We start from the raw sequence: 19,719 nt of genomic DNA, 5'->3' as shown, positions 1-19,719 counted from the left end.
CACCATTACTGGTAACTAAACTATAGTACAGTTCATGAACTCAGTTCCAGCTTCCTTAATCTATGGTCATAAGACTCAAATGCCACCCAAAGTGTGGTCTATAAATACCACATAATTAATGATGTAATAAAATCCAATACCATACCAACAACTCCCTTTTCTCTCAAAATGAAAATTAAAGTCATATTGAACTCTTCTTGCCTAGTCCAGCCATCTGAACGGACATGCAACGGCTGCATGCCCCTGACAGAATTGGACCAAGCCGGTGTTCTAACTCATGTCCCGACAATCTATTTCTACAGGCCTCCCCAGAACTGGCTCACACCCAAAGACACCATCTTCACTACCCTGCGGACTTCTTTAAGACGAGTCTTGGTGCATTTCTACCCGTTGGCCGGCCGTCTACGCTGGCTAGACGGTGCCCGTCTCGAGCTTGACTGCAACGGCAAAGGTGCCCAACTCATTGAAGCTCACTGTGAGGCGACGTTGAATGACCTTGGTGATCTAACTCCATCTCCCCATTTTCGTTACCTTATTCCTCAGATAAACTATATGGTCCCCATTGAAGAAATTCCACTGCTGTGCGTTCAGCTCACTAAGTTTCGATGTGGCGGCATCTCTCTAAGCTATACTATATCTCATGCTGTGGCTGACGGGCAAAGCGCCTTCCATTTCATCTCCGAATGGGCTAGGCTTGCTCGCGGGAAGCCGTTACGGACAGCGCCTTTCCTTGACAGGAAACTATTGCGCGCTGGAGAGCCTCCCTCGGCACAACCACGTTTCAAGCATGCGCAGTTCGATCCTCCACCCCTTCTAATAGGCCAATCGAGCAGCGAAAACGAGTGGAAAAAGGAAACAACAATTACCATGTTCAAGTTGTCGAAAATCCAGGTCGAAATGCTCAAGAACGAAGCTAACAGGACGCGGGCTTGTGATCGCAGGGTACGTGCCTACACCCGATACGAGTCCATGGCAGCACATATATGGAGATGTTCGTGCAAAGCCCGCCGGCATGTACACAAGCAGCCAACTGCAATGGTCATATGCGTTGACATACGCAGGCGCATGAAGCCACCGCTCCCGGACAAGTTCTTCGGCAATGCAGTAGTTGATGTTATAGCAACCAGCTTCTCAGGGGAGCTGATGACAAGGCCACTAGGCTATGCTGCAGGCAAAATAAGAGAAGCGATAGACAGCGTAACGAGCGAGTACGTGCATTCGGCCATTGATTTCTTGAAAAACCTGAAAGATTTCTCCAGGTTGCAAGATATACATGCAATTACAACAAATCAGGGGCCATTCTACGGGAACCCGAATATTGGAGTGATAAGCTGGATGGCTCTTCCTTTGCAGGGCTTAGACTTTGGGTGGGGAAGAGAAATCTTTATGGCTCCCGGAACACATGACTGCGACGGGGATTCGCTGGTCCTGCCGGGTTACGAGGGGGATGGATCTTTGGTTGTTGCACTGTGTCTTCAGGCTGTCTGTATGGGGGATTTCAAGAAATTCTTCTACGAAGACATTAATGAAACTAAGAAGAATGGATCTATAATTGTGGGTTGAAGGGATGAACTAAGAGAGAGATGAAGAGTTAACTGATGAGGTCGTGATATGGTAATAGACTTCAAGAAATCAAATTATTATAGATAATTAAGGAGTGATAGTTTCTGCCTGATTAACTTCAAGTTCCCATATGTTAATGTATCAATTTATATATTCATGCCATAAGAAATCATGTGAACAAATCGGAGAAGTGTGTTGCAACTGGTTTTCCTCCTTAATTTCGATCCAAAATTTTAATTTGGATTGATTTTGATCAGATTTAAATCAACTATATAACAAGTGTTATAAGTTTATTGTGTGATTGATGCACAGTTCAATATAAGTGACGAATTATATAATGAATATATCATATCTGTTGTGTGATTGGTTTAATTCGATCAAATCTGATTTTAAGTAAGAATTTTTCATTTTCGACTTTCTTTTTGCCGGACTTCTTGTATGGGAAAATAATGTCTTTTGCACCCGGAATGCAGTACATCCCTGAGCCAGGCAGACTCACAATGCAATAACTTTTAGCCCATATTAACTATAGACTGATTATGTGATTAATTTACAGTAGAAAAAAATAATAATTACATTACAAGTACATAGTTGTTTTAATTAGATCAAATTTGATTTGGACCGAATTCTTCCCTCGTAATCCAATTTTGTTTTAAAATAAGTAGTCAAGTAATACAAGTAAAATGCATTATAAGATACTAAATTAAAGTTGCTAAAAATTTAAAAATAAAATACGAGTAAGATATATGTTGTTGTTCATTGGTATGCGTTAAGAAGTTTTAGAGTGAAATTGAATGAAACATTATCGTCAGAATAATAGCTATACTATTAACTAAGGAGAGAGTCAGAATAACTGATTTTGGTGTATAATTAATGAAAAAAAAAAGAGAATTAATTTATTATTTTTTTTCTTCCTCTTCTACGTCTTATTTTTTCTCTCTCTCCCTCTCCGCCTCCTCTAATCATATAAATTGTTAGCGTGAATAGCAATTTACATTACTTTTTAAAAAATATAAGGACGTAAATCGTTATTTGTTTTTTGAGAAAAAAATATTATTTTAGTCCAATAACTATATCCATTTTTGTTTAAGTCCAATAACTTACGAAATTGCTTACTTTTAGTGCTCTAACAGATTTTCGGACAATTTTTGAAATATAAATACATGTTTGTATGCTTGAATGGGCCGAGTTTTACTAAGGGTTTCTTGCTCTAATTCTTGCTTCCTCCCTGTGGATCTTTTATCAATTCACTTTTTCACATTTCGTTTATGTTAACTCATTACATTCTATTTGATTTTCACGGAATCGTTTTGATTATTTTGGGTATGGGTTTTGCTTTACATGCATTTTATATGCCCCCTTTTTAAAAAAAAAAAAAAATTAATTGGTTGATCATGGGTTTTGAATTGCAGGTGCAGGGTTTCTGAACTCTCGTTTCTTATTTCTTGCAAAAAGAAAATTCCATAAGTGCCTCGTTTTCCGCTAGTAGTTGAAAGCTGAATTCTGGCGTTTGGTTTTTAAATTTACATTTCCGTTTGCGTGCCTTGACATTCTGTTTGTGGATGCCTTCTTATCAGATAATACCAAGAAAAGGTGGGATGGAATCCACAGGTTTAATGTTTGAGATCTGTTGTCGTTCTTGGGTTAATTAGGTTACGTGATTGCCAAAAGTATATGATTTTCACGGTGGTGCAAATTGGGCTTCAAATCCCACTGGAAACAAAGGATGCTGACCAAGTTGACTTAGAATCAATCATTTACCTCAACTTTGTCTATGAGGTAAAATTCAGCAGCAATTAGTTAGTATTTTCGTGTCGTCCTGAAGAGTTGATCTTGCCATATATTGCTGTCGTTGCCTTATTTTTTGGTTAGCATATATTAATGCATAAAGAGCATGCTCTTGAAGATTTCCAAAATTTAGCGTGTGAGTTTTGATCTATTTGATTGTACAAGGGTTAATTCCAATTAGGAAAAGGAAGATATTTTTATATCACCAGGTTATCCTCATTTGAGAAATTGTGGTACAAGAGTTGAAGGAATTGGTAAGATCAAGAAAACATTTATGACAACATATTTCAACCACTTTTGACGTCTAGCAAAAATTCACGCGATTGCCTTTAATGTTTCTTGGCATTGGAAGCACATTCCAAATATACTGTATATGTACTGTAATTTTTTTAATTCACTCTCCATTTTAATTTAATAAAAACTAGAGTTGCAACCGAACTTAGAAACACTTTTTCACCTTTACTGCAATCAATTAAGTGCTCTCTACTAGGAATGTAATAATTATAAAATTTTAATACTTTATTAATACATTGATAGTTAATTACCAACCTGGGTTACCTCTCTTTATCTCACCATGGTTTCTCACCAGAAATCCAGAGCTATTGTAGGTAGGACTACAGGCTTGATGAGTCCAAAATTGATATGTTCTTTGATAATTACTTGCATATCCTTCCAATCGTCCATGTTCATTTGGATAGACTTATATGGAACGTACTCGTACTTGCATTCTTCTTTAATTTTCAGAGTAGTTTCGATCTTTTTCCTATCCCACCATGCCAGAGTGTTTTCACTGTAGTTGCTCTGAGTCTCGTGACATTCTCAAGAAAGAGCTTGCTTTCTTTGCTAATGTCTAATGATTTTATCTCTTGTAATGTTATTTTGAGGTTCCTAATCTACTCTTCAAATTCCTCATAGAAGCTACTGCTATCGATGAGTCCCTATTGCCTGAAAGACAAAAGAACTTTACCAAATTTTCTTTTATCGTGCAGTTTTGGATGAGTTAATTTGGCATCAAACTCACGACGCTTGCTGCAAAAATTTATAAGCATTATCCTGTTAAAGGCATTTTCTTTTCGCGAAACCTATATCTCACTATTATTCTGCGTATATCTTGCAAATGTTTGAATAAAATTGTTACCAAACAAGATATCGGCACCTATATCATGAAAGTAAATAAGATGTGTTTTTACCCTAAACCAGGGTGATCCAAATGCTCCTCCGATCATGATCTTGGCTACTCGTATTCCTTTATTGAGTATTAGGATTTTCTGTAAAAAATTCCTTCCTGCAATAACGGCTAAGGTTTCCTTACTTCTTTAGGGAAAACTCCAAGTTTTACAGTGCAAATTACTGATGCTGAATCTATATAAGTTGCAAAATACTCTGTCTTATAGTGATCATACAACATACCAACTGCTTTGTATATACAAAAGGGACTCGTCATTCAATCCTTATGGTAACGCCATCAAACTGAATGTCATTCTGTTATCTTTTCTTCCCCATGGTTTATGATCTTCAAAAAAACTTAACCCAAAAGTCATACTTCCATTTTCTCGTCCTGCAATACCTACAACTAGAATTTCATGGCCTGTTATTTCTAACATGCCTTCATATCTATCAACAACAGATTGGTGCAAATTATATAAGTCATCACAAGAAAAAAAGTTTTCTTTTTAGACATGTCAAATATAACTTGTATTTCTTTCCATTTTTCAGGGTATCTAAGTTTTACGTTATCCACCTACTCTCTTGAGGAGTTAATGCTTTTAATAATTCTTTCTCCTTCCCTTTGTAGCCTATGATCCTATCTTTCGAAAAGGACATTTTGCTACCAAACTCAGTTCTAGAGCTAAGTATTCGATCTAAAATTGGGCGATCTTTTGTAACAATATCGACACCACCTACTTTAGGTATCCTAATTGAATCTGGTGGCATAACCTTAGCAAATTCCTTGAAAATTCTAGGAATCTTAATGTATTCTTTTCAAAGAAACAAATCTTAATAATGTGTATTGAAAATGGCATAAGTTATTCTACAAGTTATAGAATATGGTCTATTACCTTATTTCATTAGATCTTTTCTTTTAAAATTCTAATTAAGGGTCAAGATTCTGCTAGGTTGTATGCAATCCTAGGATGAATTTCAGACATTAATTTTTATGCATACAGATTACCTACCATTATCCTAAGACAACCATTTCTCAAGTTATTGGTTCTTCTATCCATTATTGATAAACGTATTTCTGAATCAATTTCTTTCTTAAAGAGTTGCTTTTATCACTACTTCAAATAGTTCCTACGTGGATCCATTTCATAGAGACAGCTAGTTCTTCTCTAAGCTTACTCAATTCTTCAAGAATTTCTTCTTTAGGAATAAGTTGCATTTCCATCACATTACCAGTAAATTCGATAGGTATAGCAAACTCACTCGAACTTACTTTGTAGATTATGTGATGCTTTCTTTGGTTCAGTCCTATTTGGTTAAAGACTCTTCCAATTCCTCCATCATATGGGATAAGGTTTGAGTCTTGTCACATGATTCTTCTCATAATTTTGTTTGACACCGTCATCCTGGAAAAGAATCCTGACAGGCTTTTAGAGGTTTGAAGCCTATATCCTCATTATAATTATTCTAACTCGGTTGAAGATCCATCCGAATCAGTCTCTATTTCCTCTTCATAGACGCTTTTGTCTGACAAAAGATCTTCGAATTGGTAAATGGGTTCTAAATCGCCATAGTAGACTGCATCTAGAATGTCATCTATGTCTTCAAATTTTCTCAATTCACCATTTCTGCGGGCAATCGAGAGAGATATGACCTCTTGCTCCGCAAGTCTAGCAATTAAAGTTTATGAAACTTTCATTGGTACGGGTATGGGTCTATTTGAAAGTTTTTATTGTAGGAGTTCTTCCTGTGGATCTTGCATCTGTTCATCTAGATCCTTGGGATGAAGCCTTTGTTGGTCCTATTTTCTATCCAGATTGGTATGATCTGGCTTTTAACTTGGACCAAAATGATTTTCATCTGGGAAAGGTTCTTTTGGAACTCCTAGGGTATGAGGTACTATTTTGCTTCCTCCTCTTCCTTGGCTCGCTTGATTCTCCTATAATAGTTGAAAATCGTTGTTATCACAATAGAGAGGGGTCCATTTGATCTTATGTCTCAGCCTATTCATGTTTTTTTGGATAGGTGCTTGATGGCACCAATCTTTCAGTTTGTCTTTAAGGAACAACATCCTTCTTTCAACTTAATCTAGATGTTTTTCAGGTACTTTGTATGACTGGATCAATATTTTCCATCATGAACTACGTATTTTTGCAAAGAACATTGGAGCTGTTACTTCTGTTGCTACTCGACTTTGGAAGAAATACTTGCGAAACCAATAGATATATTCGTCTACTGTGCAAATACTTCTTAATTCAAGGCTAAAAATAGCTTGTGCATATTCTCTAACCTTTTTTGCTCTATTTCCTTCGAAGTAACCATCTCCGATGAAGTGTATCTTGATAAGCCTTACTAGTCGGTTTGGTATCCCACCTTTTGAATATCCAGCAAGGATGCTGGTTTTGGTATCTTTTGGGGTATTATCCCATCCAATCTTTGCAAAACAGTCTAAACTTGACTCCACTAGTTTTATGAAGTTTTTCTTGTCGAATTCTAAGGTAGTTGTTGCTATCTTTATTGTTGCAACCCATTCATCTATTAATTTCTCGGTATTTCAAAAATTAATTATATTCAGGTTAAGTATAGTGTCGTATGGATGTAAGGGTTGAAGCATGGTTCTCACTCAAGGTGTATTTCAGGCACTCTTTTTGGATTTCTTCCTAAATTTTCTTTAAGCCTGGTCCTTACGAACATTGGGGTGCCATTGGTGTGGAAATCCGCACTCTCTCTCATTTGATGATTCTCTGGAGGATCATTGGAACATGTACTTCCCTTCGATGGTGGTAGTATTAGAGTGATTCCATTGGTTTGAATATTAACTAAATCTATAATCCCCAGTTGGGAAAAGGATTTCGCCAATTCTTATAAATCTAATAGATCTGCTCTCGTCACCTCCATTACTTTGCAGGTTTAATGAATACAATGGTCAGATCTTCTCTGGTCATCAAATTTAGAATTTCCGTGGCCTTCCCTTTCTGATGGACGTCCTTTATTCTCTCTTGTCTGGATTATGATGTCTAAGGGCCTCCCTTTGATTTCTCTTTAGATCTACACTTTCTGACTTCAAATCTATAAGATCCTTGTGTAGATCGGGAAGGATTTTAAGAATCTCGTCCACCTTCTTGATCAAGGTTTCTATTTTCATAGGTATATGAATTAACCTATGTCCATAGTCTTAAACCGTCTTTTGTATTTCTTTCAGATCTTGGGAGATCTTCGAGGTATCTAGCTCAAGTTCTTTCTAGTCACTTTCTTTAATCATAATTTTTAGAACTGTAACTATGCAGGAATTTACCCGTTCCGCTTCTCTTGGCTAGAGTTCTGCCATGGACTTCGGTGGAGTGTAAATGGTTCACCGCGTTTCTTGATAGTATCGATCGAACTTGAAAATTCCTCAACCATTCTTGTTATTCTTTTGGCCTGAGAAGATTTGGGTCAATCCTCTTAGGACTATTGTAATATTTGTCAAGAATTTCCCTGAGAAATTCCCTTATTTGTATTTTCAAAATCTGAAAATATTCTCTGTTTTCGTAGTAACTCGAACTTTCGTTCAATTCCATTTTCTCTCAAAGAATCTCCTTCATTTGTGGATAAATAATATCTAAATGTAATATAAATAAATATTTCTTCAATAAACCTAGGCTTTGAGACCATTCTATACGAGCATTAACAATAAAACGCAAAAGGAATGGATATGGACTAAAACTGCTCTTTAAAAGTTGCATAGGGGTAAAATTGCCCAAAAATCTGTCAGAAGACTAAATGTAAGCAATGTTGAAAGTTACTGGACCTAAACAAATATGGACATAGTTATCGGTAAAAAATTAATATTAGACATACTTTAGCGAACTGAAATAATAACAATTAAATTACTAAAATTAATTTAAAAAGAATTTTCTCGCAAGAATCGTTTTGCATAGGTTGCACCTATGCCAAACATTTAAATTACAAAATTTTATATGTATTTTCTACACTTGAATATGTGTTTCTTTAATGATATTGGTTATCATATGTGATAAATTAGCATAATTATGTGGTGTATTTTTTTCGTGCTTGTTTATAATTAAGTTAATCGGATTAATATGAGAATCATTAAGCCCGTGGATAGATTTATTTTATCTGTTGGGCAGGGGCCTGCGTGCCTCTAAATTTTTCTTTGTCTCTCTTATTTTTAGCCTTGGAATAATAAAGTTTGCTTTCTTCCTCCCTTTGTACTCCTCCGAATTGATGATTGCACTTTCTTAATTTTTTTTGATGTAATGAGAGTAGATAGAAGGTGAGGCCATTTATTTTTTTGTAAACAAAATGTAAGGAAGGCAAATTCAAGGCGATGGAGTCCCATGGAGGAAGCTATTGGATAGCCCACAGAGGAGCCATAGAGTAGAGGCCCGGTGGAGCCTATGATGGAGTGTCCAAGATAATAAAGAGGAGATTTATAAGGCCTATTGTCTGTTAATGTATTAGATATCTTGTAATAGCGTAAGCCTAACCCTGAATTGACCACAAATTCATTGCGGGCTTAATAAGTCGCATAGATTTGAGGCTTGTGATCATCCAATAGGGGCATGCTAGGCTTATAGTTACGTATGTGATGTGTTTTTATTAACGCGTTTGGTATATTGGATATATTTATCCTGCAAGACTTAATAAATTATGATAAACTCTCGGTTAAATTTAAAACCTCTCTCACTTGGTTGGACCAAGTTAAGATTGGACCCAAAATGGAACTTATAAACAAAGGTGTATTTATTCCAAACCTTTCATTCAAGATAATGTAGTGACAAAACTAATTTCACATATTCGTGGTCTCATGCGTCGTGGCATGTTTGGGATGAAATAAAGCTACACTATAGTTCTAAAAAAAGTGAATATACTTCTATTTCTTGTCTCACGAGTCATGGGGGGCGTTGTAGTGCTACGATTTGGTTGATGGATTAGGTCTAATGCTGAGTAATATATTTAGCTTGGAGTTGTTAGGATCATATAAAGAGATGACATAAAATATCTTGGGGATCTCATAGGAATAGAATGGTATCGTATACCTCCCATAAGATTTTTTTTTCATGTGAATTGTAAAATCGGACATGGAGACTTTCTCTTGTGGACTCCCAACCCACTAGAAAATAGTTTTTTGAAACCCCATTTGAAAGTGATGTGTTTTTGTAAAAATAGTGGAAGAGGTTAATGACTAAAGACCAAATCTGAACTTAAGCACAATGTTACGATAATCTAGTAAGATACTATTATATTATTGTAGATGTCTAAACATCCACTATACTCTATACTTGACGCAAACCAATTTGATTGAACCAACTACACTAATTGTTTGAGAAATCTAAGATAGTCCTCGATTGAGAACTAAACTTATGTAGGAGGGGTCCCTACCCAGAAAATATTTGGCGTTTGAGAACTTTGAACAATAGCATGGGGAAAACCGAAAAGTACATAGTAGTTGGGCTGGATGACTAACGAGTTCTAGAACTAGTACGAGAGGTACGACGATTGATTAGTGAAAATTATATGCTACATTTTGCTGTTAATATCTCTATATTCTTGTGATATGATGCTTGTTCTAGGGTTTATTTGTTACAGTTTAGATGCTTTCATAAAAAAAAAAGAACAAGTTGCAACAAAACATCTCAAGTGCGAGAAAAGTCCAAAAATACAGCAAAAAATGTATCAAGAATAACCCATGACCAACATGTTATCAGAAAGTTAGCAAACAGAAGCTCAAAGTCAGTTTAACATGTAACCTGTGGGTTATCAATGGTCCGTCTAGCTAAGAACCAAATCCAGTTTTACCTGTGACCAACGTGTTACCAAATATGCACTAGGCGAAAATTGAAGAGTCCGCAACATAATTGTTGTGTCAAAGTATTATGTGGAGAAGCTTATTTCTTAGTAGTTATGTTGAGAAGTTTGGTAGGAATAGGATTAAGAAAAATAGAAGGTGAATTAGACTAAATTTATGACTCTTGGGAACTAATATAAATATGAGGAAGAGAAAAAAGCTGAGCAGGTTCTTTTTTTGGTTGGAAAAAATTCTGAGATTCACATCAAAGCACCAAGAGAAGACATGGAAATGAGTGGATGAGTAGATCCTGCCATTCAAGCCTGATTTTCTATCCCATGAGTTTTTTTTTCTTAATCTTTCTTATTTGTGTTAGATTTAGCTAGTATGAACTAATTTACTTTTTGCTAGGGAGTTTTGAAAACCTAATTGAGGCCATATTTTAAGTATTTTATCAAATTAATCTACAACTTCATTTTCATATATTCATGTGCTACTGTGCTTGTTTTTATAAATTACGAGCCTGAACCACTCTTAGATTTAATTAATTATGTTGATGAACTAGAAGGAAATTCATCATAGTGGAAAAGGTAATTGATAGTGTGAACTGAACGATATGTAGATATACATAGACGTGATTCATTTGGTTACGTAGGTTTTTCAAAGATTTTAATGCATTATTTTCAAAGATCTTAATGCATTATTATCACGTATGCTTTCATGATTATATTTAGTCGGCATGATGTGCGGTGAATGCTTTTGTTTTGGCTACACGTTGAGTCTTGGTATGCTATACCCTAATTTTTACTTTTGATGACATGATAAATGAATGCAGTGTTAGGATTGCAGGAGATAATGGACATGAATAGGAAAAATATTAAACTTGCCACATCTATTTTTATTATCTTGATGATTATTTTGAATGATAAATGCTTGTGAGTAACATATATGGGCCAATTTTTGTGAGCTTTTGGGCCTGTGAGCACATATCTTATTGATCTGATATTTTGTTTGGCAGTGTGATATCATCTCTAGTTTGATTTTCTAGAACTTGCTAAGTTGTATATGTTGAGACTTCATTGTTGAGTTGGGTGTCATGAAAGTGATAAGGGCATTAGGACTCAACCAAAACATTTTGTTAAACCTGCACAAATAACCACCCTTAGTAGTCCAATTGAGCCCGAGCTTAATTTCTTTGTCATTATAATCAAAATACAAGCCTTAATGATACTTTTTTTTAACTAGACCTTTGAATCATATTTTTAAAGGATTAGAATGACAATTTGTGGACTGCTTTTCCCATTAGCATATGGCTCAAATGCACAATCTCCATTCCCTCTAAAAAAAATGAGGAGGAAAAGAGAAAAATGGCGCATGAAAGTTGATGGAGAAAGAAAGAGAAAAAGACAATGGAACAATGAGGAAACTCCAGAAAAAGAGAAGGTTGGAGAAGAATTTGTGATAGAAAAGAAAAATATGAAAATAAAAGAAGAAGAAAGTCAAGAAAACAAGGGGGTCAACAAAGTATAAACTTGAACCAATCGAATTCGTAAGAGTGGTATACTATGCAAGCATTGTCATCTAGTTCCTTTAACCTAAAAGAACCTTTTGTGTTTCTATATTTTTTTCTTCTTTCTTCCAACTCATATCTAAAGCCCCATTACAACTCAAAAAAGACTCTTTTGATTCCTATACCTAATTCACTATTAAGCAGTGGAGATGTGATATAAGATCAAACATATGGTAAAATCTTGCCACAACATGACTTGAGGAAAAGGGTGCCGGACGTTGGAAGAGGAAGAAGGTTGAGACATCATCAACTACTTCTAGCACATCGAGTGCTCCTGGTACACCGCTAGGCAGCGGTAAAGAAAAGAGAAAAATGGTTCGGCAGTAAAGGATTCCAAATGATGTTTGTATTTACTGTCCAGAAAAGGGCTATTGGAAGAGGGAGTGTCCCAAGCTCTTCTCTGACGAAGGTAAAACTTTAAATTGTCTATTAACATGACTACTATTCTACCTTCGGTATTGGATACTAATTGTTCACAATCTGCTAATGGTTTGCAAGTGGTGATGAGGAGTAGAGAGCCAAAACGAATGGTTCTTACATTTAGCAATAACGAGATTGTTGGTGCAGAAATTAGGGATTAAGTTAGGTTAGTAGCGATCATGTCAGTATAGTATTTATTTAACCAAACATGATCAAAATATTATTGTTATTTATTGGTGGATAATTTTTTAGGCTAAACTCTATTTTACCCCTTTATGTTTTCTTGAAATGGCTAAAACCCCCCTGTACTTTAACAAATTCAGCAAAAAAATCCGTTTTCTTTAGAAACTAACAGAAGGTATCCAACACGCACTTATAGTGCATTTGGGTTTGATTTTTTTCTATTTTGATATTTTTTGGTCTTTAATAGACTAAATGCCCCTATATTGTATCTAAAATTATTATGGTCAAATAGGTTTTTTAAATTTCTTTTTACAGTTTCCTGTCTTCTTAAATATAAATTCGTTTTATTTTTAAACATACTTATATTAAATATAAAATAAAAGTAAAAAATAAAAAAATTACATTACATACACTAATATACTAAATTTTATTTTTCAAATTTATATTTGTACATGAATATAAATATTAAGCAATTATAATAATAATAAGTTATAAATTAATTGAAATACAATAATTATTATAATTATCTACTTAATTAACTAAAATATATATTTAATTACTATATTTATCTAAATTTTTTCTTAATTAATAAAAATATATTTAATTAATATAATTAAGTTAATTAAAAAAAGTGGAGGTGATGCTGCCCCCTTCGTCTGTCACCCCAATCTGGGGGGGCGGGGTGTGGCGGTGATTGGGGAGGGGGTAGTTAGGATTTTTATTTTTATTTTTCATACAATAATATTTTTTTATAATTTTGAATTATTTATATAAAATATAAGTTAAATAGTTTTTTCAATTCTGACCTTTTATTTTTTTAAGATTAAGATTGAGATTAATTGGTTGAATCTAACAATCATTATTTAATGAAAGAAGATCCAACGGTCATTAAAATAAAAAATAATATATATTAAGTATGAGTATAACAATTATTTTATAAAAAACATAAGTTGTTAGTTAGATTTAACGCAGATGGGCGATTGAGGTACGCTTAATAAAACAGAGGGGTTTTTGCCTACTTCTAAAACAAAGGGGGTTTTAAAGGGGACTTGTTAGAACACAGGGAGATTTTATGCATTTAAGCCAATTTTTTATTACATGTTTTTTTTAATCAATAAAGCTATTTTATTTGACATAGAATCGGACTTGGTTGAAACATAAATCTTCACTATCTCATAATTATGTTACAAATACTCAAATAAACGATTAAATTGATAATGAAGAACGAAGCTTACAATTTTGGTAGGTCAATCTGTTCTTGTTAAGGATGAGGAAGATTGATAGATTCAAAAAGTCTAGAAATAGACAATTTGGATCTATAAGTTTTTAAAATCTTTTCAAAAGGGAGAACGACCATAAAAGCTCTTTCTGGGACAGAATGAGCTTACCAATAATCTGTTGCATTGGATCCAATATGACACCTATAGGTCACCATAATACATAAGAATAGTATGGGATTCGCAAGTCTATGGTGTTTGAGAGGTTCAAAGTATTTTAAATTTGTAGTGGTAAACCAAATAGATAGTCTTTCAATTGGATCGACAGGATGTGGATTTAGTGGGAGTTCTTAAAAATTTAAAATGAGAATGTAATTTTCACTCAATTAAGTTCTTCCTAAAGGGACCATGATTGAATGGTTTCCTATCAGAAAGAAATCAAACTTAGTTGGACTTCAAACAGATCGGTGTTTCACTGAATCACCTTGGCCTGATTGTAAGACAAACCTTCTTCTACGAAGTACTTAATTAATAGGACACTCTTATACAAAACCAAGAAAATAGTGGGAGTTTGATTTTATGCAACTTCTTGTAAACATCATTTATAATTACATTTTCTATAACTGACTAAATTCCAGTCCTTGCTTGTCCAATCAATCGGATTACAATCCAATAGGACATAAGGAAAAGCAATGTAGGGCATCGATTAGAATCAATGACTTGAAGTCTTATGATTCAACATGAATTTTAATCTAGGTTTGGGAGTTCATGTAATGGAATATTCGGTTTGTTAAGATCATACTGGGTGTGACTCTAGAAAACGAGCTTACAGGTTAGTAGGAGTTGGGTTGTGTTCCAAATTATTCAATATATGATGTTTTACTCAGTTGAGATGTTGGAAAACACTAAGACACAAAAACGTACTTATTCACAAAATTTTTGATGAAAGGAATTTGATTCCTAAATAAAAGGGATAAATTTTTCAAGATTTAGTCATGGCAGAATGATGAGAAAGCTTGAGCTTTCCCAGACTTAGTCGTGTCAGACTGATGAGAAAGTTTAAATTATTCAAGACTTAATCATGTCCAAACTACTAAGAAGGTTGAGATCTCTCTAACATCCCCTACATGTGCTTGGGCCATGACATAACGAATATCGGGAATACACCAAGACGGTAGTAGATAATCGTCAAAAGCAGTATTTAATACCTGAATAAGGACTAAAGCAGTGTTCTTAACACACGACTCTTGGAGAGTTAATTCTGGAAGGCTAAGTGATACTAGCTTCCAGACTCACGTGAATAATGAGAAAGTACTCAAATTATAGGTATATTTGGGCTTAATGGTGATTGTGATAGCTTGGAAAAGATTCAAGCGAGAACCACGACCTCCTGTCCTACGGTCGAATGTTTGAAAACTTTTAAAAAGTCGGTTTAGAAAAGTGGTTTGGATTGAAAAAATGCATCTGTTGTTTCGATGTGTTGCCTAGCATAGCCGAGTCGGTTGTAACCTTGGAGGCAAATGACAAGGCTAGGGCAAAAGCTTTTAGGGCTCGAGATCTCATCACAAGATCCATGAAAAATTCTTGAATAACCACCATGTGCAGGTAGCGTACTACCATAGCCCTTTAAATTATTTGGGTTAATTTAAATTGAACTTGGATTAATCTATAAATTGAATTTATAAATATAAAGAGAGAGAGTGGGCTTGGGTTTTTTAATTGGATCAAAAGACATGAACCTTAAAATAATAGATTTATGATTAAATTAAATTTAACATTGTTCCATTAGACATTTTCTTTAGAATGTTTTTTTTTGCATGTACCCCGGTTGACAAGTCACGTGCCATTTCCGTTAGTTGTTAACGAAATTTGTTAACGAAATAGGACTATTTCTGTTAAAAAAATAGAATTTTGGGACTAAAGGTGTTGAACTCGTAAAGCGTGGGACTGCAAGTGAGAAGGGCCCTATCTAGTGGGACCAAAAGTGATATTTTGCCTTTTGATACATATTGAAAGAGATATGACTATTCTACCAAGTGATGCCAGGTCTACCGTGACATTCGGGATGCTGTTATTAGTGGCTTATCAGTTCAATTTTGGTCCAATCTGTGTAAATCTATATGAGATCTTTTAGTATGACATGTCTTGATGTGTTGATGACATGTCCATCCAATGGTATGATGATGTGTCTGGTTGGGACGGGCTTGTTTTTTTGGCCTGACAGTTTAAAAAGTTAGTCTGTGGCCTTACTTCCCTATTGGTGGACCAACCGGTCTTGCAACCAACTGAGTGATATGACTTGCTTATGGGCTTAGTGTGTGAAAGGTTTAAGGGGCATCATCAATAACATATCTAATATTTTATACATATAATAAACTATTGTACGTCATGCGCATATATATATATACATAGTCCAAACTATAAATTAATTAATTACCACTAATAATAATTAATACTGAAATACATAATTAAAAATAATATTTAAACTACACACATAAAGAAAAGTTCCAATTGTTACCAAGTTAATCAAGGTCCACCTCTTGCAAACTTAGCTTAGAGATCAACGAAACACGATGATGGTAATATTTGTAATGTACTTGCAAACCAGCTAAACATAGGTACTGTTTGTGTTTCAATGATTCAAAAGAGTGAATACAAATGAGATGAAAGACATATATATATACAGATAAATTTGCGAAGGGCGCTGCAATATAGTTTGTGATGGAAAAAGACCAGCCATATATAGCGACTGAAACATATTCCAACGGGTTTTTCAACAATATTTCGATCAGTAGCACTGTTACAAATACTTATGACAGGCTAGTGCGTTCGCGACAGTCTGGGCAAGATGTTGCCAGTCAACCCCTCCATTGCAACGAGTTTGGCAACGGTTGTCGGACGACAGAAGTAGATGCACGAAACACCATCATAAATGTTTTCTCATGGTCGCAAAATCGATCCAAAATTTGGGGCAGCTCACTTTCATTACAAAAAATCATCAGACTTTTAGAACACACAACAAATTGTGATAATTTTTCTGCCTGTCAGCGACAACAAAAACTCTGTGACGGATTTTAGAAGGGCGTTTCCAGCGACGCTTTGAGTTATTCTCTTTCGGACACCAGTTAAGGTCGCCCTCACAATGTCGTTGCAAAGTCCTCCTCTAATTGAGACGGATTTTTCAGCCAATAAATTAAATATTTATCTCATTAATCATTTTTTCTGAGCTGTACATCAATCACACCATAAATATATTATACTTATTACATTAATAATTTAAATTCCATTAAATCTGATATGGACTACAAGTTTCCTAACCTTTGCTTATTAAATGTCACTTTCCCTTATTAGCTTACAGTTAAGAATCGAGGCATGATGGCTAAGTTATTGGAGCAATTACTAAAAACAAAAAGGCAAAATTATATTTTTTGTTATGTAATTTTAGGTTGTTAGTATTTTTGGTCCTATAATTTACTGTATTTATGCATTTAGTTTTTTTTTTTCACGAATTTAGTTATGAATATCTCATATTTGATCATTTTATGACAAATTTGGTCCTATATTGACAATTATGATCCCCTTCAAAACTATAACACATCTCATTTTTTGTCATTTGACTATAAGTTGTTAGAATTAAAATTGTCAATACAAAACTAAATTTATCAAAAAAAAAAAAACCAAATGTGATATATCTAAAACTAATTTCATTAAAAAAAGAAAAAATTAAATGTGGAAATAAATAAATTACAGAATAAAAAATACAAACAATTTAAAGTTATAAGACCAAAATCATAATTTTGCCAAACAAAAAAGTATTGTACAGTAGCAAGCTCACTAAAAGCTATATACATGATAACTACATATACATATATATATATATATATATATAGAGAGAGAGAGAGAGTTGAGCTTTAATTATCATGTATATTTAGTTCTGTATATTTTGGTAATTTAATTCAGTTAGTAGATTAGTAATTTAGTTCTGTATATTTTTTATTTTTATAATTTCAGGATAAAATTGTTCAGTATTTTTAAAGTTGGCTGGACAATTATGAAAATTGGCAAGAAAGTAACGTCATTAATTTTGAAATTTTTGACCAATTTTATTTTAAAATCACAAAAATTAAAAATGTATTAAATTAAATTGCTATTTAGTAAGTTATAGGACCAAAATATCATAATTACAAAACCAAATTAAAATTAATGCATTGTAAACTGAGTTGGTATCATGCAACTCTTAAACATCATAAATGATATATAAATGGGCTTCCAAGTTAGTGTTAACTTATAGACAAAAATCTGATAAATCTGACTTTTTGGAGCTCAAATGCCAGATGAAGTGCACGTTTGTTAGAAGGTAGGGTTTATGGGAGTTGAAGAGTAAAACAAATTTACAGGGTTGGAACATCATTGACTGTACTTTTGTCTCGTATCAATTTTTTCCTCTTTCAAAACCCTAACCTAAGCACTTTGCTGCGAAATTAAACAAAAATTTGATTCAATTCACCCGCAAGTATCCCCTGATTGTTATTCGGCCAACAACGCACGACTACAACACTAAATGACTATCAATGAGATCTTATTTGATTAGTAAGGTTGCGGCTTTGAATTTCACAAATGTGGAAGGATATGTACTATTATAGTAATTTCCTTAGAGAAATCGTATTTTTCTTCTCATACATTAACCTCATTTTGAATCTAGTACCGTTTGCTACACTTTTATTATATTGCGTCCTATACAGTTGAGAAAATTTCCAATGTTAGTCTCTTGTAATTTTTCTATTCCATTTTTAATGAAAAAGTCACGTGACCATTACTCTAATTTCAATATGAAGGGAATCAAATTTGTCAAAAAATGACCAAATGTAAGATGTTTAGCACTAAATTTACCAAAAAAAAGAAAAAGTATCAAATATGAGATGCTCAAAATTAAATTCGTCAAAACATGATTAAAATTGTAATAAATAAAAAAAGTCGATCGGGGCCTGGTTTGGGACTTCTTGAACCTGCCCCGGCTCCGGGTATGGGGCTTGTCCCAACCCCGCCCCGGCCTCTCCTTTTTATTTTATATTATTGAGAACAAGGGCCTGTACGAAAAGGGCCGGTGATTGGAACAGGGAAAGGGGAGGCCAGCAATGGTATTGGGCGGATGTAGAGGGGGAGTGGTGATGGGGCCAGGAGCTAAGGGAAGAGGGAAGGGGGCAGCATTGGACAGCGAGATGGAGAAAGGGAAGGAGAAGGAGGGCGACAACTAGGGGAGAGATGGCAAGGGCAGGATGGCGATGGGGATTGCATGTAATAATCCAGGATTATTCGTAATAGCATGGATCTAGTGGATCTAATGTGGAATCCCCATCGCCATGTTGAGTGCCTAGACTGGTCATTGAATGAGAGAAGGGATTCTACTGAATCCTGAAGATGACAAGTATATTTAGTTAATCATAGAAAGAAGTGTAAAATTATTCTATTTTAATTTTTTACTTGACCACAATTATGACAATGCCATTTATGTAACTTAATATCTAGTATGAAATATATTTATTTTTCCAATGAAGATGTTATTATAATGAGATGTTTTGGGGAAGGTTGACTCAGTTGCAGATTAGAGCTATGCATATTGATTCATTTGACACCATATTCCGCGCGCGTTGGACAAGTCTGTTCCTGTCTCTTTTCTTATCTTGTTTGAGGTTTCGTTCCTGTATTCTTCAATCTTAATTGCTCTCTATTCCCTTCTTCACTCATTATTTTAAGTTGATAGGTCTCTCCCTGCAGTCGTATGTTGTCTGCATTATATAGGGTTTCACCCTGTGTTTTCCTTGTGAGGTCTACCTTACGACCAACTAGCTTTCCCCTAAAGTGATGTTGGATGCATTTGGATTCCTTAAAAGTATTTGGTGACAAGCTAACTCATTTTCGTGAAACTTGAATATAGTTAAAAATTCACTAACCTGTAGTTAAGCGAGGAAGGTTTGATATTTGAACCTTTATGCTGCTAGCAAGCTGTGTCTTTTAAGAATGGT

The 19,719-nt window shown here is 34.5% G+C and overlaps 1 protein-coding gene across 1 annotated transcript; it reads left to right on the top strand.

Moving 5' to 3' along the window:
• Positions 109–1,785, top strand: LOC105172354 (spermidine hydroxycinnamoyl transferase-like). The gene has a single exon (XM_011093741.2). It carries the CDS (start codon positions 169–171, stop codon positions 1,561–1,563), a length of 1,395 nt encoding a protein of 464 aa, XP_011092043.1. The 5' UTR covers positions 109–168; the 3' UTR covers positions 1,564–1,785.

This window comes from Sesamum indicum, linkage group LG10, assembly GCF_000512975.1.
Source record: "Sesamum indicum cultivar Zhongzhi No. 13 linkage group LG10, S_indicum_v1.0, whole genome shotgun sequence".
NCBI lineage: Eukaryota > Viridiplantae > Streptophyta > Magnoliopsida > Lamiales > Pedaliaceae > Sesamum > Sesamum indicum.
Note: the sequence above shows the minus strand (reverse complement) of the source record. Positions and strands in the feature narration are given on the sequence as shown.